The sequence below is a fragment of the Telmatherina bonti genome (genome assembly GCF_933228915.1).
Source record: "Telmatherina bonti genome assembly, chromosome: 7".
In the NCBI taxonomy this organism is placed as follows: Eukaryota; Metazoa; Chordata; class Actinopteri; order Atheriniformes; family Telmatherinidae; genus Telmatherina; species Telmatherina bonti.
In genome coordinates, this window is record NC_136625.1 from 32,757,268 (window position 1) to 32,781,102 (window position 23,835).

The 23,835-nt window shown below is 44.3% G+C and overlaps 1 protein-coding gene across 1 annotated transcript in view; it reads right to left on the minus strand.

The window, feature by feature from the left end:
• Positions 1 to 12,708: 12,708 nt before the first annotated feature.
• LOC306758603 (3',5'-cyclic-AMP phosphodiesterase 4B-like) overlaps positions 12,709 to 23,835 on the minus strand; it is a 60,200-nt gene continuing 49,073 nt past the window's right edge. Inside the window, exons 8-16 of the mRNA XM_079243931.1 lie at positions 18,650 to 18,743; positions 17,286 to 17,515; positions 17,101 to 17,199; positions 15,823 to 15,987; positions 15,627 to 15,726; positions 15,380 to 15,534; positions 15,159 to 15,281; positions 14,905 to 15,087; positions 12,709 to 14,812 (exon numbers count right to left, since the gene is read on the minus strand). Of these exons, the coding sequence (XP_079100057.1) occupies positions 14,456 to 14,812; positions 14,905 to 15,087; positions 15,159 to 15,281; positions 15,380 to 15,534; positions 15,627 to 15,726; positions 15,823 to 15,987; positions 17,101 to 17,199; positions 17,286 to 17,515; positions 18,650 to 18,743 (1,506 nt within the window). The 3' untranslated portion in view covers positions 12,709 to 14,455. The remainder of the gene's footprint in view (positions 14,813 to 14,904; positions 15,088 to 15,158; positions 15,282 to 15,379; positions 15,535 to 15,626; positions 15,727 to 15,822; positions 15,988 to 17,100; positions 17,200 to 17,285; positions 17,516 to 18,649; positions 18,744 to 23,835) is intronic.

Here is a 23,835-nt window from a genome sequence, read left to right on the forward strand (position 1 = left end):
GGACATTTCTACATTTCTTCTCTACTTCATACGTGCATTTTTACATTTTACTTACTCAAACAAAATCTTTTCCATTCCTTTAAGTATTTTTGGATGTATAGCTTTGTGTAAGGGAAAAATGTCAACTATTATATATTACAGGCATGATTATGCCACTCATACAGGGACACAAAGGGATGTAAACATTACGCGTGCTTTACAAGAAGCTATTCAACCGTCATCACGTCCCACTTTACCACAGCCCAGTCACAACAGCAGCTCTTATCTGCATCCTCCTTCATCTCCACTCAGAGCAACATGCGGCCAGGCCCACGTTTGAGAGGCCTGATGTTGACATGGTGGTGGTGGTGGGGGGCAGCTGTCTGCCTTACTCATGGTGGAGAGGGAAATGCTGCTGCCTTATCATTCTTGTAAAACAGTGCAGCTCAGTGGGCACAGAGGAAGCCGGGTCGGTGCAGGCAGACCGTGACGTTTTCAGATCCTTACTGGAATTCACAACACAGCAACAACAGAGCTGACTAATCTCATCTCTGTTGCGATGACAAGGAAAGCAACAGCTTCAGTATGAGGAAAAAAAAAAAAACAGAAAAAAACAACAAATGTTTTCTTGGTAAGGTTGTAGGTGTTGACAGCAGACTCAGCATTTTCTAGGAAAGCAGTTTTATGGCGGACTTGTTTTGGAAAATGTCTCGCTGGTGCATCTTTGAAGTGTGGAAAACACAGCAGCAGGATTTTACTGCGAAACGACAAGATTATCTAACATCCCAGCAGAAGCTGCATGTTGTTGGACAGGTCAAGTCCTCTGAAGGAGTTAGATTACAGCTGTTTGAGACGCAGTAGACTCATTTCTGAGTTTACATGGTGCCACAGTGAGAAGGCTTTGTTTTTCACACTCCTGTGGATGTGGTGCGTTTGATACGTTCGTATTGCGTAGGATCCTCTCGGTTTTTTTTCACCCCACCACAGATTTTGTCAGTGCGACGCATGTTCTGCATGTCCTCCCACGATCTCTCTCTCACACTCTGACACACTAGAGAGCTGCAGCCTCTCTGAGTCAAATAAGGTCAACTATTGACCCAGGTGCTGAAAAAATAAAAAAGAAACGGATTAAATGGAAGATTCTGTGGAATATAATATAAACACATTTTACACAGAAAAGATTATTGCTTGCAGTGTAAGACCAACAACCACAGCAGCTGAAATGCCATAAATATATGGATACATACACACAGATGCAGGGGTGTAGTGGTCCCTCAAGATGTGGGAATACTCTTAATCTTTTTGCCTTTGTTTTCAAAATATAAAAAAATTAGTCTAGAAAAATGCTGTTTCAGAAAAAGTGACAAGACTGCTATTTAGTTTACCCCACAAAAAATCAGTATATTTACTTATTGTCACATTCTGCTCTTTGGTTTGAGTTATGAAATGACTAAACCAACACTGGCACACAGCTGAGAGACAGGCTAGATATAATTCAATTCAACTTTATTTGTATAGCGCCACTTAACAACAATGTTGTCACAGGGCACTTTACACACACAAATCAACATACTCATAATTTTAAGCCAATTTATACATATCCTATAATAGAAACCAACTGATTGCATCGAGTCATGACTTTGATCCAATCCCCCATCCTGAGCTGCACACGGCGACAGTGGGAAGGAAAAAAACTCCCCTTTAACAGGAAGAAAACCTCCGGCAGAACCCGGCTCAGGGAGGGCAGCCATCTGCCTCGACTGGTTGGGGTGGAGAGGACAGGAAAGACAGATCAACATGTACAACTGCACTTATTCAGGAAGACCTGCAGAAAAAAGGAGAAATAAGTTAGAGACGGCAATATTGGCATATATTTATACATTAATTTATTAGAGAAATAGAACGAGGTACTTCTCAGTGCATCAGGTAACATCCCCATTGCTACATAAGTAATGGATGGCTAGACTACCCATAACTATAAGAGCAATGGTATATATATATATATATATATATATATATATATATATATATATATATATATATATATATATATATATATATATATATATATATGTATATATATTTACAATTATAATGCCATCTGATGTGATATACACTACACGTGCAGCTGGATTCCCATTGGGGGTGTTGTCTTCCATGTTTTTGGCTTCTTGCTGTATAATCAGCCCGGAGGAGTAAACAAAAAGTTAGACTGTCAGACTGTTGTGTCCTTAAATGCATCATAATAAAGTGAAATTGGATGCTTTACACACAAGTTCGGTGTGTGTGTGTGTGTGTGGGGGGGGGGGGGGGGGGGGGGGGGGGGGGGCTGGGGGCTAATTCCTTCCAGGTAGACTTAACATAAACATGTTTAGTTCCGCTCATCTAGCTGCACTTTTCACTCCTGCTTCTACTTTTTGGATGTGTTTTGACATTTTTCCAGCCCATCTCTGGCCCGGGTCTATTATATAACGACTGCCATTTACATTCTAGGAAGATATCTGAGACATTTGCATGCAATGGCAAAGTCACTCTCAGGGAAACAATGGCATATCTATGGTGACTGCCACCATGTTTGATAACTTGATGATTTGTGGCGTTTTCTGGGAAGGACACATCCTGTTATTGTCCTAATCCTGGATTTCAGAATTTTAGAGTGCGTGAAACACACACACACACACACACACACACACACACACACACACACACACACACACACACACACACACACACACACACACACACACACATGCAGATGTAAAAGGCCCCGAGAGGAAGCTGCCTCATCTGATCTCTTTCAGATTCATCATATTCTTCAGAGCGGGGAAGAACTGTCTTTTTCAGCTCATTTCCTAAGCCATCTGTCTCAGCCACTCAGAGCTGATCCCTGCCATCCACACACACACACACACACACACACACACACACACACACACACACAGACTCGCACACACGCTTGCGACATTATTGAATTATCCTGGAATGCCCCATATGACGCTGTATTCCTACCGCTGGCGGCCCAGTTGACTTCAGCTTTTACTGACAACCCAACTAAAAACAAACAGCAGCTGGTGAGGAGAAACTCCAGGAAGACATTTGTTTTTATAAAGTGGATGTGGAAAGAGCAGGTTTGTTTTGCTGGAAGTTGTTCCTTTCCTCTCTGCGTTGGCCTCCGCAGCCTGGCTGGTAGAGCGGCTGTCGACTGGATCCACTGGCAGAAAGAGCGTCCGGTCCAGGCCTGGTCCCAGACGCTGCTCAGACATTGCTGTCAGGACTGGTGCACGCCACCTTCGCCCTGCTGACATCATCCACCCTAAAAGAATTCCCACATGAGTTGTGTTACAGTTTCAAACAAACTGGCTGCTCGTTGTTACAACAGGCAGGACCACCACCATGGAAAACTCTGTGTCTGAGGAGTGTTGACCGTAAACAACTTCCTCATCTTTGATGAATCTCAAGCCTTGCTTACACAACATTTCCATGCAAAATGCAAAACTTTTTCCTTTGTGTCTTTGAAAGAAAAAAAACCAAAAAAGCAACACAACAGCGAAATGAAAACAATGTCTGTATCATAGACTGTATATAAAAAGATGGATGTAGCCTCCGTGACGTCACCCATAGGTTTCTGAAGAACTGAAATGAAGCTCGGTGGGTGGTTCCTACCATCGCCATCTTGGCAGAGGCATGCGTGCCGTCTTGCCCGGAAAATACATATATGGACAAAGAGGTGGAGCTGAAAGCGCAGCTGTGAGCCTCATGGTGAGCAAACTCCTTTCTTAGCTTTCTGTAGCTAAGAGCAAACCAAGCTAACCCGGAGATAACAGGAGCTAACCGGCTAATGGAAGTAAGCAGGCTAAAGCTAAGTCACGTTGTTAACCTGCTAAAAAACGCAGTTGTTCTATATTCTTACTTGAAGCGGGAGATCGGGTACCTGTCAATCAAAAGGACACGCCCCTAAATATGCCGAACTTCGAGATTAAATTACTTTTAAACAGGAGAGTTAGAAAAAAATTCACTCCCCCCACAGTTGTCATGAAGGTAAACATGACCTATAAACTTAAATGGATTTTTGAACCAGGCTGTAAACATATTTATTTCTGCTATAAACATGTTTATTTCTGCTGTGAAGTTGGTCTTTTTAACCTGGGAGTCTATGGGGATTCGCTCTGTTTTGCAGCCCCTAGAGGATGAGGGGGGAACTGCAGTTTGTATGCACTTCCACATATGCTTTACGTTTAACCGCCGGAGGCTCCGTCCATCTTATATACATGATCTGTGGTCTGTGCACAAAAAAATAGGCCCAGAGACGATGCAGTGCACATGCCAGGCCTTTAGTAGGCAGTGAACCTTAGCAACAACCCAGCCAGGCTGCATCCAGGAAACACAACAGAAGCCTTGCATGCAAACCTCCATGCTGGCTCATCAACAACGCCATCTGAAAAGTGTCCCAGGATCCCAGTTCTTATCCAGAGGCTTCAGAAACCCTTCGCTTTAAAAAAAAAGAAAAAAGAAAAAAGAGCTTAAAAATGACTTAAAATCAAGCAAACCTATCAACATAGATAAGGTTTAGTATGTGCAGTATACTATATGTGGATTGATTTTTGTGTGTGTGTGTGTGTGTGTGTATATAGTAATTTAATATATGTTTTTATATGTCTTGTCTATAAATGTCTGAGAACTACAGATGGAAAGTAGCTTCTAGCTAAATCTGGCATATTTACACACTGTATTGTATTTGTGCAAAGTATTCATCAATGTGCATTGTCCTAAATTAAATAAACAAATAAAGAAATTGTTGTTGTACTTTTTGTGGGTTTAGCAGGGTCTAAATGTCCAAGATGATGTGAAACGTGTCATTTGTGAAGTGCTTTGTGATTTTCATCTTGAAAGGCATCATATAAATTCACCTTTACTTACTTACCGACTTATTATCACTCAAAGATTCCAGTCCCATTTTATACTGGTAGGACTTGTGTTTAAGGTTCAGCAATAGTGCACATTTTGATATCAACCTGATACTAAGTCCAGAGGAAACGTCACCAATATCATACTTTTGGCTCACATTCGCCTCCTTTGGCTTTTAGACCCCAAAGCCACCTGCAGGCAAAATGTCTCATGCTGTTATTAAACAACACAGATACTACCCTTGATATTAATATTTGTATTGATCCGTCAAGCCCTACTCACTTTAAGTTGAAATAAAATTTCACTGTAGAGGTCGTTGTCAAATCGTCATGGTTTTATCCACCCAAAACTCTGTTACCATGTCAACACGCGGCCCGAACCCAACAAAACTTCTGTATTTCACTGTCTCAGCATTGTGGTGTATTTAGGACCTAAATTAGGATGAGGATGGTTCAGGTTTCCTGTTGTCATGGAGATTTCGACCAACACCAACTCAAAGGAGGAGCATAAAACTCCTCACAGTGAATTTATTTTCTTTGCCTTTTTTTTCAAAGCTTGGGTAACCAGAGGAAAGCAATAAGATAGGAGAGAAACAGATGTGAAGACATGAGCAAAGATCAAATTACAGAAGTTTATTAACTTTAGACATTAAAACTGACAAACTTTCTCCAAACTTAGAATCATGGCAAGGTGTTTATTTAATTTTTATTTGGATCTCCATCAGCCGCAGCCACCAACTGGTTTCCCTTTGTCTATGACTCAGTCTGACACCACCTTGTGTCGTCTGTTCTCCAGCTCGCCCACAATACCAGTCCCACTAGGTCAAGTAAGACAAGGTCACCTTCCTAACAGCTCGAATGGTTATGACTGCAAATCTTGCAGCAGATAGCTGGAAAATTTACTAAATATTTACAAACTCACAGTCTGGGACTCTTTTTACCACTTCCAAGTTAAAACCAGAGGTGTAGAAAGTAGAAGTAAAAATAAAGTACAAGTCCTGCCATGTCTTTGTACCTACCTGTGCATTTAGTGTTTTCATTAACAGGCTCATCTACCTTGCAGAGGCGCTGAGCTGATTACATTCAGCGGGTTTAGTGACTGGTTGGAAAAGGACTTATACTTTGTGGCACCAGGTTATACACCTCTGGTTTAAACTACAACAGATTATAAGTGATTATTGCTGATTAATGCTCATGTATATTTACATCATTCTAAACATTTATCTTGTTGCTAACCCTATATATCTATATATCATCTCAAAATTCAGCGTAAGGCATGTCCTTTTGTTTGACAGATACCGATATTCTATTATGAGAAGGCAGAATGTAGCACAACTTTGGTTTTTAGCCGATTAACAGTGTGATTGCTGCCTGTATCTGTTAGCTGGTTAGCTCCTGTTAGCTCCTGTTAGCTCAAATACCTATTAGCTACAGGCAGTTCGAGTTTGATATGTGTCAATCACCCACCCCCACACCTATAGCCTCCCTCTCAGCTCCCCTCATTGCCAATTTTTGTTTTTTGACGGCACGTGTGATGCTGCCAAGATGGTGACGGTGGGAACCGCCCTATGAGCTTTAGTTAAGCTCTTCTAAAAACATTTACCAGATCTAATTGTTTTTTAAAACAGCTTCTTACTTGTTTTACCACTTCTAAGCCTTTCTCTTCCACCTGCGTAATATTGCAAAAATTAGGGGCATCTTGTCTCAGAAAGAGACAGAAAAATTAGTCCATGCCTTTGTTACTTCCAGACTGGATTACTGCAATTCCTTATTTATGGGTTGTCCCAAATATGCCCTAAAAAGTCTCCAGCTGATCCAAAATGCTGCAGCGAGGGTTCTGATGAGGACTAGCAGGAGAGATCATATTTCACCAGTTTTAGCCTCTCTACACTGGCTCCCTGTTAAATCCAAGATAAAGTTTAAAAGCTCTCCACGACCAAGCTCCATTGTACATAAAAGATCTTTTAGTTCCATATATTCCAAATAGAGCACTTTGTTCTCAGACTGCAGGTTTACTGGTGGTTCCCAGAGTCTCAAAGTGTACTATGGGAGGAAGGGCCTTTAGCTATCAGGCTCCTCTCTTATGGAACCAGCTCCCACTGTGGGTTCGGGAAGCAGACTCCCTCCACACCTTTAAGATTGAGCTGAAAACCTTCCTTTTCATGATTCTTATAGTTAGGATATGAACATCTCCTGAGTTGGAGTCTGCATGTACGGGACCCAACTGTCCAGGTTATGCTCATTGCTCTTATAGTTATGGGTAGTCTAGCCAACCATTACTTATGTAGCAATGGGGATGTTACCTGATGCACTGAGAAGTACCTCGCTCTATTTCTCTAATATATTAATGTATAAATATATGCCAATATTGCCATCTCTAACTTATTTCTCCTTTTTTCCGCAGGTCTTCCTGAGTAAATGCAGCAGTACATGTTGATCTGTCTTTCCTGTCCTCTCCATCCCAACCAGTCGAGGCAGATGGCTGCCCTCCCTGAGCCGGGTTCTGCCGGAGGTTTTCTTCCTGTTAAAGGGGAGTTTTTTCCTTCCCACTGTCGCCGCATGCAGCTCAGGATTGGGGATTGGATCGAAGTCATGATTCGATGCAATCAGTTGGTTTCTTTTGTAGGCTATGTATGAATTGGCTTAAAATGATGTGGATGTAAAGTGCCCTGTCACAACATTGTTGTGAAGTGGCGCTATACATATAAAGCTGAATTGAACTGAATTGAAAGCTGTTGTCATGCTAATCCTGATTTTAACACAGAAAGGTTTGTATTCCGTCTGATCTGAAATGACTTCTTCGCCACCTGGAGACGACAACCTGGAATTCACAAACTCTAACAAGCAGATCAACAACATCAGCTTCCTGATTAAAGGTTTAAAAAAGCAGATTATAGTCTAGTTTTTAGCTAGGCTTTTAAAACAATTTTAATTTATTTCATTTTATTGATTCCTTTATGTTTTGTTCTTTTTGTCACTTTTATCTGTTCTTATTGATTTTACATCCATTTTACCTTGTTTTGACTTTTTTTTTTAGCAGTGTTTTCCTTGTGGGGACTCATCACATCGGTAGCTTTGCCTTCTCGGTCTGCAGGATTGTTGCCACGGTGATTGCTTGTCGCTGGGTAGCTATGGGGGCCCCAGCCTGCCCCGATCGGGTTGGTTCCTGTGGTGGTGCTCTGTGAGCTGGATTCTGGTGTGAATGGATGCAGGAGACGATGGCGAGTTGTGTTTTTTAAAAATAGCTGTTAGAAGGCTTATCATGCAGACATTGTTTTTATTTTGTGAAACACCTGTGTTTCTTTTTGCATGAAAAATGCTTCGTAGATTAAATTTGCTTTGTTATGATGAGGCGCTGCATCAACACAGGTTTCTGTTCAATTTTCCATCCCGTGTTTTGCAAACTGAAATCTGTAAATACCATCTTTTCATGCTAATTTTACTCAACCCGGCTTCCCGTTCATCACGTAATTCTGATGTTTATCTGTTTGGGTCAGGGTGCTTGCAGCCATGGGAGAGTGAATGCCCTGAGGGTCCTGCACATAGCACCACTATCTCTCCTCTTCCTGTTTACATGGCTGGCTCAGTGTCCAGCAGCCCTGAGATCAAATCAGAGCGAAGACAACACCTAGTGACCGAAAACTGGAAAAAGTTGTTGTCCCCCGTCTGTCACTTTAATCTCCTTTTTTCCCACTTTCAGAGAAGTAAAGCCAGAACTACAGCGCAAAAACACAACGTTGATGTTTCATGAACACACAATGTATCTGGAACAGATGGTGCTGTGCTGATAGAGCCCTAATCTAAGCAAACTGGACCTTCCAGATACCAAGTGTTCTGGACAAACTGTTACCACATCAGATATTGATCTGTGTAAGACCTTTTCAAACACATTATTATTTTACTTAGTCTATTTGTAGAATTTAGTTTTTTTCTCTTTTTTTCCCAACACCATTATGAACAGCTTTGTTTTGCCAAGGGGAGCTTAATGGTGGCTAGCCTTTGTGCTCAATTATTGCTCTTTATTTTGGATTTTGCTTCAATCCATTTCCCAAGAGAACTGAGGAGACGGAAGAATTAAAGAAAGACGGGAGAAAAATGAAGAGAAAGGAAACATAGATATGGCAACTACAATAACCAAAACAGAAAAAGCAGCTGCGACATCAGTAGAGAAACTAAAAGAAAGAACAAAGCAGATGATCATTAAGAGCACCAATGAGAAAATAAACGGAGGACCAGTAGCACCAGTTAAATAATAACCAGACCAACACGGAGAACCCCGAACCCCGAAGCCCAGCAGCCACCAGCGCTTCAGGGATGACAACATGCCCTCCCAGAGGATGGCAAAGGAAGTTCCAGTGACTTCTGACCACACGGCTTTCCACTGGCTCAGAAAACGCCAGTTGTCCAGCTCCCACCATGTTTTGACATCTTCCAGTCTCCTTTAAACAAGTAAATAACATCTTTCAGTTCTGGTTGGGGCGGCTGTAGCTCAGGAGGAGGAGCAAATGTCGATCAGTTCCAGGCTTCCCCTGGCTACGTGCCGACGTGTCCTCGGGCAAGACACGGAACCCCAAGTTGCCCCCCCCGATGTGCCTGTCGGGATGTGAGTGTGTGGTGAATGTGAATGTGTAGTGTGAAGCACTGAGTGGTCGGCATGACCTGAAAAGTGCTTTATAAGTAGAAATCCTTTAACAATAACTTTTTAGTGTGTAACATAGCAGGCCAAATATTGCTTCACAAACTGGTATAATCCTTCTGCACAGAACGGAACTGGTCTGCACCTCATTTAACCCTCTGATGCATGAATGATAACAATACAGGATTTTTATTCTCCGGACACGTACAGAGACACTTTCCTTTGTCGTTAATACATTTTTAAAACTTTTTATTTAGTTTGTTTATATATTCTATTGAAATATTTCTAAAACAATATATTGTCATATTTATATAATAGAAACATTGACCTGTTATCACTCAGATAAACCTGGTAAGTATGATTGTCTATATATGAAATTTTATGCTATATTGTTTATTCTTCAGTGAGCGGCAGTGTGCTGGGTGACTCCTAATGTCTACTGAAGTGGCAAAATTGCAAATATAACATCCTCACTTATGAATATACATGAAAACATCCTTTAAGTAGGTGTCCACTGTAGTGGACATGCCCTGTGATGGACTGGCAATGTGTCCAGGTGTTCCTGCCTCTCGCCCAGTGATTGCTGGGATAGGCTCCAGTACGGTGGCCGACAGGTTCAAACACGCTTCTTATAGAAAAACAGCTGCATTTAGGAATAAAATGCTGCAAGTATAGAAGAGCACTGCAAATCCAAAAATATAATGCAAAAGAAGAAACACGCTGCAAATAAAGAAACGAACTGTAAATACAGACTGTATAAACAAAAACATAAGCAACACAAACATGTATAAGCAAAAAGAAAACGCTACATATTCAGTTGGTACATTTAGAATTTATTTCTAACTAAAAAAAGACTTTTAAAAAGAACAAATATTGGTTATAACAAACAGAAGAAGGTTCTAGAGTTCGAAAAAGGGTTTTGAAAGAAACTCAGCACTTATCTAGTCCGAAACCCCCCTTTATCAATGACTCCGTAAAAGTTTAATGGCATGAAAAATATAGAAATACACATTGTAATGGAACTTAAACAGCATACAGTTGTAATACACACAATAAACCATAGAATTCAATTTACATTGCTTTAAAAAAAATAATCCTATTTGCCTCATAACCTCATTAATTATCTCATCTTTTATCATTTGTTTCAATTTTCCTATTGATTGACATGATTTAATTTGTTTACTGCAGCTGTTCCAGAGCTGAACTCTGCTTGTAGAAACACAGTTTAGCATTTCTTCACATAGCTGTTGTTTTTTTTTTTTAAATGGATGTTCCTCTCAGGCCAAATATATTTACTCTTAGAAGCTTTTGGGTGCTGCTGGGTAATTGATCTTTTTTTACTTTGTACATAATTTGAAGTATCTTAAGTTTTAATTGGTCCTTAAATTTCAATACTTTCAATTTAATGAAAAGAGAATTAGTTGGTTCTGTGTAGATGGAATTTGTTACTATTCTTATGGCTTTTTTTTAAAGAAGAAAGGCAGAATTTAAAGTTTGGTTCCCCCAGATTTCAACACATTACGTCATGTACGGTAGTATAAAGGGAAAACACAAAACAAACAAAGATGACTGATTTATAAAATATTTAACTTTATAAAGAATATAAAATATTTTACATATTTTTGACCTAATATAGTTTATATGTTTCTTCCAACTTAGTCTTTCATCTATCAATACACCAAGGAAATTTATTTCTGAGACTCTTTCAAGTTCTATTTCAATTATCACATGTCTTATTAGTGCTGATTGGTTTATTCCCAAATATTATATATTTAGTTTTATTTAAATTTAATATTAATTTATTTACATCACACCAACTCTTCAATTTATTAAATTCAAATTCAACAGTTTCCAAAACCACCTCCAAATTGTATCCACAACAAAAAAGATTAGTATCATCTGCAAAAAGAAAACTCGATACTTCACATACATTATTAATAAACAAAATAAATAATAATGGTCCCAAAAATGCCCCTTGCGGAACTCCAAACTTTATTTTTTATCAATTTTCATTGAACTTGGTTTATTTCAACATATTGTTCTCTGTCATTCAGATAACTTAAGAGCCATCTGAGGGCCACGCCTCTAACCGTATAAATCTGAGGTTTCTGTATCAATAATTCATGATCTACTGAATCAAAAGCTTTTTTAAATCCCAAAAAATCCCAATAGCATTCTGTTTCTTTTCAGTTGCTGTAGTTACCTCTTCCACAAACTCCATGAGGGTTGATGAGGTGGTTTTGTTTTTCCTGAAAACATATTGTTGATCATGTAAAATATTGTGTTTAGTTATGAAATTGTTCTATTATAGAATATTTCTTTCTAAAATTGTAGATAACTGAGGAAGTAAAGAAACTGGCCTGTAATTACAGAGCTTATGCTTTTCACCAATTTTAAATATTGGTACAACCAACAACTTGGATGCTTTCTTGTCTTTCAAGACTGATTACACATATCAGTAAAGGGCTTCACTACACAACCAATTATACTTTTTACAAATCCCAGATTAATGTTATTACAGTCTTTAGATTGTTTGCTTTTGAAACCTTTAACTATATTCAAGATCTGTTGTTCATCAGTTTCTTTTAAACAGATTTGTGTCCATAGTTTCTTCAGTATTATTTAAATATGGTATCAATGCTGTTCTGATATAATAATAATAAATGAACCGTATCTGTTTATAAGCTACAAGGGCTGTGAGAGACCTTTCTTCCGGGACTTTAAAACACACACTCACACAAAAACACTTTTTTGCACAAGACTGTGTCATCTTTGAAACGGTCCAAGAACGGATCCCTACTGGTTTTGTCTGGTGTTGCAGAATCTCCCACTTTTTTCCCCTTCTTTCCCAATTTTATGTCCTCGTTTTCTTTTACTTTCCCCGGTTTTATTGTCATTACTGCATAACACAAGAACATGCAAACTTGGCAAAAACAGTTATAATAAAATAAAAGTCCTCTTCGAGACAGAAAAATACCAGAGATCCTTCCTGCCAGCAGACGCCCCCCCCTCTGGAAATTCTCTCCAACATGTAATTCCCCATGTTTCATTTCATTTGTCTTTATAAAAGCCCATCAGAGTGTTTTTCTTAACTGCACGCTGAAATAAAAAACCCACTTCCAGACTCAACAGACGTGTGTTATACATGCCCATTTTAATAATCAAATAGAAAACATTTGTTGAGCACAACATACACCATTTTATCAACAAACCAGGAGGAAAACAATGAAAAAATACATTTGAAACAATGCTATATACTGAAGCAAATATCCCTACAGCCGTACAATGACCTGTCACTGCACACGAGCCGCCGCAGAGACGTCTAGCCTTCACAGCGTCATCTGGAAGCAGCTCCAAACACGTCTGGCTGGAATATCAAAGCAAACGTAGTTCTCATCCGGTTGATAATAAAATACCTTTACTAAATACAGACGAACCACCAGACGAGTTCAGTCAAACTGGGATCTGACTTGTGGTAGTGCATATAAATAATAATAATAATAACAATTATACAGTGAATATTAGCAATCATTATTATCATATACAAGGAAAAAGGGTAATAAATACACGTTTACTGTCAGCACAACAAAACAGCTGGGTGTGACTAGATTGTGCGGCTGTGACCAGTTGGACACACTCATACACACTGGGAGGAGACGGACGTCGCGTCTCCGCTCATCATTCATCGCGGTACCTTTAAGGAAGCGTTGGACGGATCTGCGACCAGCTGCAGAAGCGTCCACGTGTTCAAGGTGCTGTGATTTAAAAACTACCAGATACAAATATTCTGTGGCTGACACGCTGAAAGCTGCGCACACACTCCTCCTGTCACCCGGAGCTCAGGAGTTGTCGCCGTGGAAAGCATGCTGATGGAGGACGGGATGCTCAGGAAGAGACGAGACTGGGAGTCGAATCTTTACCTCAGACGATATTAATGAGAATTTAGTCAGGTAACTGGTTCAGCAGGAAGCATTAATGGGAGGAACTTTTCACTTCGGAGGGTTGGCAGTGAAGTTCAGAAAAAGTTCTTACAGATATCAGTCCATACATCCAACTGCTGGTTCTAATTAAGGGTCAAGCTGGAGTCACCCTGGACAGGTCACCAGTCCAACACAGAGACAAACCATTCACACACACACACTCATCAGGAGAATTTGGAATAACCAGTTAACCTAACATGCACGTCTTTGGAAGTCTCATTAAGTTATTTAACTGCTTATGAAAAGAGATATTTGGATGAATTCAGATGAAATATTTGGTCTTAGGTGTCCTCTGTCAGTTCCAGATGCTTTCCACGCTCGCTTTGTGCGACAAAGTGCAAAATGTGCCGGGAAGTCGACTGATTTCTGACCTACATCCACCGATTGCTTTAGTGAGAAGAAGCTTATACTATTGCCAGAACAATAGGAAGACTGTGAGACAATTATGTCTTTTATGTAGAAACTTTACAGCTACATGAACGTGTTCAATAAATTATAAAAACATTTACAAAATGACACGGTTGTAAAAAAACAAAAAAACAAAACGAAACCAAAAACAAAAAAAAGGCACAATTTTTTTTTTTTTTTTTTTTTTTTAAAGACAAGTGTTAAAAAAAATCTACTTAGTTACGACTTGGTCACCAGCAGTTCGGTGTTTTCCAGTCTGGAGACGATACAAATGTCCTGAAGTGCAAGTATGGAAGTTTTACTTTCCCCACAGCTTCACGCCGTCTCGTCGGACTCTCCGTCCGTCCACGTCCAGCCGCGCCTCGGCGCTCCGTCGCCACAAACCTCCACATCCGTTCTCAGGGCGATTCATACACAAACTGCCACAGGGTTTCCCAGCCTCCTTTGCAGGGGTGCCCCTCCAAGCCAGGCGGCTCTCAGAAAGCCGGATTTAGCAGGATTTCTCCACTGCGATAAAAAACCAACTCATCTGAAAACAGCGGCTGCGGCTATGTTTCCGCCGGCGAGACGTCGCGAGTCGTCTCTTCCACCTCGTCGTGATCAGACTTGACGTCTCTGATCGCGTCGTCACGTTCCACGGCTGTGTCCCTGCTGTCCCTGTGTCCGTCCTGGTTGTCCAGCGCCAGGTCGAACTGAAATTTACTCTCGACGGGCGTCCCTTCTGCGTCCCCGTGCGGACCTTCTCCGTCGCTGCTGTAGAAAGGAGGAGAGGGGCTCTGAGGGATCATGCTTTGGTACCAGTTCCTGTTCTCCTCCAGCGTGTCCAGGATGTCCTGGGCGTCGGGGTGGACCAGGTCGGCCCAGGTCTCCCACAGAGGGTGGACGATGTAATCTATGAAGCCCACCTAGAAAACCACGAGCAGAAATGATGTCAGTAAAAATAAAAAGAGGAATTTTATCCTTATTTTCGGAGCTGGGTGCGTGTTTTTTGTCCCACCTGCGTCCTCTCGACTGAAGCTGTGTGTTTGTCACACATGGGGCTGATCTCCATCCCTCTCTCCCGCTCTCTGTCTCCCTGGTGGAAGAACTCGTCCATGATCCTGTCCGTCCACTGCCGGTACAGATCCAGAGGCTTGGTGGGGTTGCTCAGGTCCGCGCAGTGAACCATGTTACGCAGCACCTGCAGAAGAACCAGAACGTTAGCCGCCACTTCCGTCACACCGGGTCACGGCAAAGCACGCCGCTCTTCACCTGCATCCTGTCCGTGTAGTTGTCCAGCAGCAGGACGCCTGAGCTGGTCACCTTCTTGGTCTCCACCATGGTTTTCAGATTCGCCAGCAGGCTCATGTGTTTGGACATGTCTGTCGCCAGGACCTGCAGGACAGAAACAGATTCAGGACGGGAGACCGCGGAGCAGCCGGAGACGAGCCTGGCGGCTGAAACCGAGGACGGATCAGGAGACGGTCCCTCACCATGTCGATGACCATCCTCCGCAGCGTCTGCCTCTGCTTCTTGCTCAGGTTCTGGAAGATGTCGCAGTTGTCTTCCTGCAGCAGCTTGAAGCCCACGGCCAGGTGGTGATTCTCCAGCACCGACTCGTCGTTGTACATCAGCGCCAACTCCGAGTCTGCACACAAAGCCGGGGGGAGAAATGAGACACAGCTCCGCTTTGCTGCAGGACACTGGTCTCATTAAATGCTGTGGATGTTTTAAACTTACTGGTGTTGATGAGGAACTGGTTGGACACTCCTGGGTGGTCCACGTCATGAATGGCTGCGGCGAAAATGGCTGCCAGGATCTCCAGATCCGTGAAGACGGCCTGCGTTTAGAGAATGACATGAAGCGGTTTAACGAGACGAGTGGGGGGCGAAGTGAAACCAGTCCGCCCAGTAGATCCCAGCAGACGTAGACTTACATCCAGAGCGGGCGTGGACAGGAGGATGTGCGTGGACTGCGCCACGTCAGCGGCGTGCAGGCTGTTGTGGTAGGCCACGTCGGCGTGATAGTGGTCCTCCAGGGTCAGCATGAACGTCACGAAGGTGTCGGTTGGGATCTTGAACGTGCGCATCAGGTCTCGCTCCTGCGTGCGACACAGACGGGGAACATTAGGAAAAAAGAAACCTTCGCAGCGAGAAGCGGCGCGGCCGACGTGTCTGAAACCGCAGCGTTTGGAAGAGAAAAGAGCGAAGCTGCTTCTTCTTCTGCTGTCGGGAAGCTTCGCAGCTCTTCCAGCAGACGGAGCACACGCCGCATCGCGGCTTCCTTTCTTCCTTTTATACCACAAATATGAGACGTAGCTGCAGGAATTAGCCAAGCCGAGAAGTCTCCAGGAGGAATTCTGGCTGCTTTTAGTTCTTTATTTTGTCCAGACGATCCATCCCTACATCAGAGCTGCCTTTCAGTCCAGTACCTGGACTTCTTTTTCTCCCAGTTTCCCTTCCCTAACCCCCCGAGATCCGTGATCAGATTGTTTTTTCTCTTCACGGCTGCTGGAAAGGTGCGGTTTTTGTTGATCCAAATGTTTAAATGTGAGAAATATTGACTGTTTGCGAGTGTGCAAGCGGAAAAGCAGCAGCTAATTCGAGTTTTAGTGTGGAAAAAATGGGCAGAATCAGCTGATTTACTGTGAATTTTTTGAGTCAAACGTGTTCATAAAGCAGGTTAAAGTGGACAAAATCGACCATAAAGGGGAAATCATGTTGAAGAAAAGATACAAACACAGTTAAACATAAATGTCTGCGGTAGATTAAAGCACATTTAAAAGAGCGTGCAGACCGTTTCTGATGAGGCTCATGGATCATCTAAAGGACCTGCAGCAGCTCTATGAAGGGTTTTTATTTAGTTAAAAGGGTTCTAATCATCTATTGCAGATTTTTTAGGTCGAAAACTTCTCTGCTTCTTCTATCCTCAGATTTTTCCAAACATCCCATCGACATGCAGGGTTTTCAGCAATTCTCTATCTGGAAATGACTTCATATGAAAACACTGTTATGCCTGTAAAGAAACTGGAAGAAACGAGGCTGATTATAACAAACGGCTTTCTGCTACATGTAGCCGAGCTGCTTTTCTCTGCTTGAACGTCCAAAAATCACAAGAACGTTTGACTTGAAACAAAGAAAAAAAACCATAGGGATGCTTCAAACTTGTGTGTTTTGACGCTTTCCAGCCGATGAAGACGGAGGGCGGGACTCACCTGGAAGATGGTGTACATGATGCACGTGAGCGGTCGGTTGTGGGAATGCTCCGCCACCTTGAAGATGTTCAGTCCCCATTTGTTGATGTCCTCCAGGTCCTGTTAGGAGAAGCCAGAATTTAAGCAGCCGAACTCATCGAGACGCCGAGCTCCATCGCAGACTTTCACGTCTTTTCTTCACCGACCTTGGAGAGCAGCTCCTCCTGGTCCGTCTTGACCCCAAAGCAGTTCCCGCTGCCTGCAGAGATGCTGGAGGTATGGCTGACCTTCCTCACCCCACTGATCTGCGTCATCATCCCCGCCTTCTGCTGCGGCGGCTGCTGCTGCTGCAGCGGTGGCGGGGGCTGGCCCTGCCTCCTCTTCCTGTCCCTGGACTTTGGAACGGGACACGGAAGCTCCAACTCATTCTGCTTGTCTGTAAAAAACCAAATAAAAGACGTGATTAAACCGAGTCGCAGGGGGGTTGTTGGATCATCCCTCCAGGCCTTGTTGCCACGCCGACATCTCACACCTACCTGACAACACATTCAACTCGCTGTGACAGTTATTTTAATTAGAGCCATTCTTCACTTTCTGTCTCCGCCACTAAAACTACACCCACACCGAGCGACGTGACGTCACGTTTTCATCCAAACGTGGCGAGAATAACACAAAGAGAAGAAGAAAAAGGTCAGCTGATGAGATGTTATGACCAGCAGAGACAATGCCGGTGGTGTGTGTGTGTGTGTGTGTTCTGTGAAAGCGGCGTGACGACAGTTCTGTGAGCCGTGGCGAGACGGCTCGGTGGACGCAGGAATGTCTTCCTGCGCTGCGTGAGATTCAGTCCAGACGTTTCTCACCCGCTGCAGGGATGTGAGTGAAACTCCCACAGTCTGTAACCGCGCACAGGAATGAAAAGGTGGGGGAGAAAAGAGGCATATCAGCTGCATCCGCCACAGAGCAGAGGGGAATGACCGCCCCCCCCCCCCCCCCCCCCGCCTCACCTGACAGGTGTTTGATAAGTGCACATCAGAAAACCGCTGAGAAACGAGCCGAGCTGTGAGGAAAAAACGTCCCGTCTGTCCCCCCCCATGCATCCCTCTCCTGGGACACCAAACATAGACGTGTGTTTTGAGAACATTTCTGAGAAGCTGTCTGTCTGTCTGTATGCTGGTGGGGGGGGGGGACCGGCGGGGTTGTGTGAGTCACAAAATGCCGCGGGGCTTTTAAAGGCGAGGGAACGCTGCTGATGAATAATGCAGCTTCTATCTGGAACTGACGGCACTGTATGCACATATACCTTCTAAACCCCCCCCCCCCCCCCCCCCCCCCTCTCCCCACCTCCTTACTGCTCCCGTTCTCCCCACTGGGAAGTGTTCCCCCAGTGTGAAGCCCTCCCTCCTCCCTCCACCTATCTCTGCAGTCGGAGTGAGGGGATTCTGTCTCCTCCTCCAGACCAGATCAGACTGGATTCAGACGAGCTTTTGGTGAGCTGAAGTCTGACGCTGCCGTCGTTCTGTGTGTGTGTGTGTGTGTGTGTGTGTGGAGGGATACGAGCTGCACTGCTTACCTAAGAAGGTGTTGGAGATGTACTCTGACACTTGGTTTCCGGAGCGACTCATCTCAGACAAGTGGCTCAGCTCCCGGTTCAGCATCCTCTTGAACTGGAAGAGAAAAGATAAAATAAAATTATTTTACTGCTGTTTCTAAAAACGGAGCATTTCCTGTTGTTAACAGGATGCACGTCCCCACGAGGACACGGGCGCTGCTCGTGTCTTCACAGCTCAATCTTTGGGCATGTTTTTTTTTCCAGCTGCGGCGTTTTGGACAGAGATTTGACGCAATCCAACGTCTGCAGCCAGAATATCACCGAAACGCGCTTCAGCAACACCGGCATTAACGTAAAGCTCCATATATGCTGGATCTGGTCCGGGACACACCTTAATGTATCCCCAGGACACGGAGAACAGGTAGTTGGCCTCAGGCATGGTGCTGAGCGGTTCTGAGCCCCTGGTGCTCCCCAGCAGAAGCAGCGCTCCTCTCTGAGTGGATCCCCAAGGCTGAGCTCAGCCCTGCAGCCTGAAACGCAGCCTCTGTGGCGGAGCCCTACATCCTCAGCCCGCCGCGCCTCCTCCTCCTAACCCGCTCCATTTGCTTTCCAAGGAGTGGACGCCCGCTTGCCGGAGTGATGGAATCCCCCTAGATCCGATCAAGGTTTCCTCCCTTTAGCTCCTCTTCAAGCTTCTACACCTCCGTCTGATCCCGACAACATCCACACGTTATCCAGCGACACGCAGGGATGGAGAGACGGGAGGGGGGGGATCCAGCCTTTCCAAGTCCAGATGGAACGAGGCAGGCTAGTCGACAGAGGGAGAAAATGAAGAGAGGGATGGTAGACGACGAAGAGGAGAAGGAGGAAGGAGGAGGGGGGGGGCGAGCTGAAGCTGTAGAGTCCCGTATGGCAGACACGCTGGTGGAGTCTCTCTCACTTTGCCTCCCACCCCCTCTAAACACCGAGCCGTGCAAAGCACTGCAGAAAACCAGAGATCAGAGAATCCCCCCCCCCACACACACATCTCTCTCTCCCCACACATCTCTCTCTCCCCACCTTCCCTTTTTCACACGCTCCCCCTGCTCAGTAATGCAGAACAGATGCAGCGCACACAACTGCACAACGTGACGCTCCAGAGCATCGGCCTGTCGATGCGAACTGATCAAACCGACCAATCAGACTGCTTTTATTCCAACCCCCCCCCACACACACACACACACACACACACACACACACACACACACCGCAGCATCCATCAGGCCACGAAGCCTCCCGCTCCCAGAGAACAGCTGCTAGCTGCGTTTGAATCTGAGACAAGAACATCCCAGGGTTTCAGGTCTGCAGCATCACTGCTGCCTGAACGCCATAGCAACAGAGTCACATGCCCCCCCCCCATCATTCCCCTGGTGGTCCCCTCTCTGTAAACACCGCATCGCATCCAAGCCAGCGACAGCCGCAGAAAGCCAGAGCCGTTTGCAGCAGACTGGTTCTGGATGCGACAGATGGTTAAACTAAAAGATATTTAGAATAAATTCTGTCGTTTCCTGCAAAAGTAAGACGACTTTCACGCATTTAAAGAGTAAAAATACATAAATATGATGAGTTTAGGCTGCTATTAAAACCCAGACTCTGCTGCCTCTCCAGCTGCCGATCAGCATCAAGCAGAGAGCCGACTTCTTCTGGACTGGGAAACCTGAACACACTGAGCTGGCTGCTCTCTCACACACACACTGCCAGAAGCCGTCCACCAAGAAGAAGGACAATTCAAAGTTCATGGGACAAAAAGAAGCGAGTCAGTTCTGCTCCTTTCAGAGGAAATAGTAGCTGATTCTTTAAAGCGGAGAGAGATGGTGCTGTTTTCAGCGAACTGTGGACGATGAATTAAACACACAGCTGAATGCCGGTTGCTCCGGGTCAGGAAGTTCAGCTAAAACACACAGTCTGGGTTTGCTAAGAGCTCTGTGAGCGTGTGCAGGATTACTCAACGCGTGGGGTTAACTCATGTAACCTTAAGCGTTAGAAAAGAGCTCAACATAGGAAGTTACACCAAGCAGCGACAAAAAAAAAAAAAAAAAAAAAATGTGGTTAGTTCTCAGAAATATGAGAATAGATTGACTGTAAGGTGGCGTCACAGAAAGTCCAGTTAAACCCCCATCCGCTGAAAAATATTAATTAACCTGAATCCCAGCAGAAAGTCTCCGTGTAAAATAAGATGGAAAAACTTTATTATACAGCTCTTTTCACACAGCAGCAGTGAAACAAAGCAAAACATGGAAGCAAGTTTTCATCATTCTCACCTTTTTCCAGCTTGTAAGCATCCTCAGGTTTTTCCTCTGCTTTTCACCGCAGCATAGTCCCATTGTCACTTCCAACCAAAAAAAGCCCCACAGTGCAGAAGAAAGCCTTCAGAGGTCTGAGAGCAAACAACTGTTGAGCCTGCCAGCGACTCAGCCTGCATCCTCTGTTCTCCTCTGTGATGTGGCGTCAGACAGGAAACGTAAAGCGATAAAGCTGACTTTGACTAACTGGGTCCCAGCTCCTCCTCCCAGCACAGGCCCCAGCATGCGTCTCCACCCACTTCCCCTTCTACTTAATGGAGTAATTCACTGAGGTGGTTTCCATCCTGCCTCCCAGCATGGCCTCGGGCCTCGGTCCTACTCACATACCTTCCTGCTGCAGAAAAAAAACCCCCAGACTGGACCAGTTTAACTCCCTGCCAGGATGACTGGCTGAGCTGGAAAGCAGGAAGTTTGGGACGAGTCCAGCTGAACTTAGTTTCATTTTGAGCTCAGCGGTAGAAGAGTGATTGCACAGGAACAGTTTGGCGTTATGACGCAACGCCGCGGCAGTCCAGAGTGAGCCAACGCGGCCTGCGTCGCAGGTGTTTAGTGTTGACACATGCTGGAAGACGCCAAGCAACTTTTCACGGTGAAGCAACGCCGAACAGACGTTTCCTAGAAGGTGTTGCCTTTAAAAAGGACAAGAAGAAGAAGACATGTTGTACCATTACATCTGTCACTGGGGTTTTTTTCTCTCTGATGAAATGACAGAATCAAGACTTGGTGATGATATTAGCTGCTCCAGTCGGGACGAATCGCAGCGCCGCTACATCTGTTTCAGTCATTTTGTCATTCTTTCCTCTCTGACGATGGCGGTGCTTCAAAGTTTCAGTGACCACACGTGAGTTAGCGAGCCCCCCGGCTTTTGCTCGGGGGGCTCGCTTGCACGCAAAGCACTAAGCTCCTCTAACTGGATGCAGATGGCGGTGTTTGTCCAAGGCCGTCGCCGCATCGGTAGGGAAGTGTGGCCGGGCTAATGATAGTGAGAGGCAGGGAGGCGGCTCCCCCCCTTCGCCTTAGGTCACTGCGACCAGGCGGGCGGTCAGCAGGGTGTGTGGTCCCGCACCCCCGGATGCACCTGTAGCCTTGGACGGGGAAAATGGAGACACTTTGGGTCTGATTGTGGGTTTGAAAAGAAAGAAGCATCTGCAGAAAGCAAAGACCAACGATCCAGCTGATCTGCAACGCTGTAAACCGCCGACCTCAGCGCTTCTGTAACCAACAACAACGGCTGCAGAGCCTCGCCGTCATCTGAATCTGTTGTTATTGTCTGGTAACCAGGGAGCTGAGGAGAGGAGGGTCCGGGAAATAAAGAGACAGGAAACCAGTGTCACGGTCACAGTCACCCATCATGGTCTGACAGCATCCCTCCTGATCCCAGTCCTCCCCCAGACCACAATGTGGACTACAGACGGAAATGGACACCACCACCCCGGGTGTTTCTGATCAGACGCCGCCATGCAGTCTCCTCCGTCAGGAGGGAGGTTCGCCGATAACCTGCAGAATATTTTCATCTGTTTGAGCTTTGTGCAACTCACACACACACACACACACACACACACACACACACACACACACACACACCATCGTGTGGTAGATTTAAACAGTTCAAAGAAAAAAAATCTATTTTCCAGGATTATTTTGGCTTATGAGGCCAGACAGACAGTTACTGGATAGAAGAGGCAGAGCAGGCAAAGGGCTCCAGGTCGGGATTCGAACCTGTGACAGCAGCATGGGGGAGCCGTACGAGCCAGCTGCTCAACAACTAGCTGAACTTTCTTGTGATTCATCTCTACGTCTAAGACCACGCAGCCTCTCCTGAAAGTAGTTTTGTGAACTCGTCCTTTTTTTTAACGGATCTCCTTCTGGAGCGCCTCCAGTTGAAGCACCAACACTCCGGGGAGGGGAGGGGGATTTTGATGGACAGCTCAAGTTTTCTACTAACGCTCCTGCACGTTAATAATACTTTACCAAAATTAGAGACAATTTTTTCTTCATTTCTCAGACAATCTTTAATGTTGCTGTTGGTTGTTCAGACGTCGCTAACTTTTCGGAGACGACGCGAGTCCTTCCAGCTCAGATGACGTCACAGCAGCGGTCAGAACACGCTCAACTCTCGTCTTATTTTTCTCTGAAGACTTTTAGATCAGCAGAGAAAGAAGATTACGTCCCTTCTAATGGTTTTAAATTTTTTATCCATTTAGCCGTGCTAGCAGCAATGTTTTGCAGACAAACTGTGACTTTAATAGTTTTTAAGTCCATATTGACATTTATTAGACAGAAAGACGCCCGTCCTTATACGACAAAGTATTTCTGAAGGACAGATGCACCGTAAGTATTGATAAGACGACGTTGACAGGTTTATGCTGAGTATTATGCTCAAACATACTTATTCAGCGCTTGAGGCTGTGTTAGCGAAGCTTACAGTTAGCATTTAGCATTAAAGAAAATCAAATGCCGCAGGTTCACCAAGCGCTTAGATCACGAATAAGGCAAACAGATTCAGGTCAGCTGGGAAATTTCTTCGAGAGGTTTTGCACAGAGAAAAACTGATGTGTCGGACTTTATTATGGTCATGCAGATGTTTGCTAGTAAAAGTGATTCATCAGGTTTCAGTTATTAGCGTAGCAGTGACGTCATGTTTGTCCTCTTGTCTCTTTTACGACTATTTAAGTCACATGACCAGACACATTTTGGGGGTTTTGATTCAACGGACTGAAGTCATGAACATGGTTACGGGTTAAAATACTAATATGCAGTCTTGAACAACAGAAAATGTCATAACCAAGACCTTCTGAGACATTAGAGAAACAAAGAAAAGTGTAAAAATAGTTAAATTCGATTTAGTTTATCACACAGTGCTTT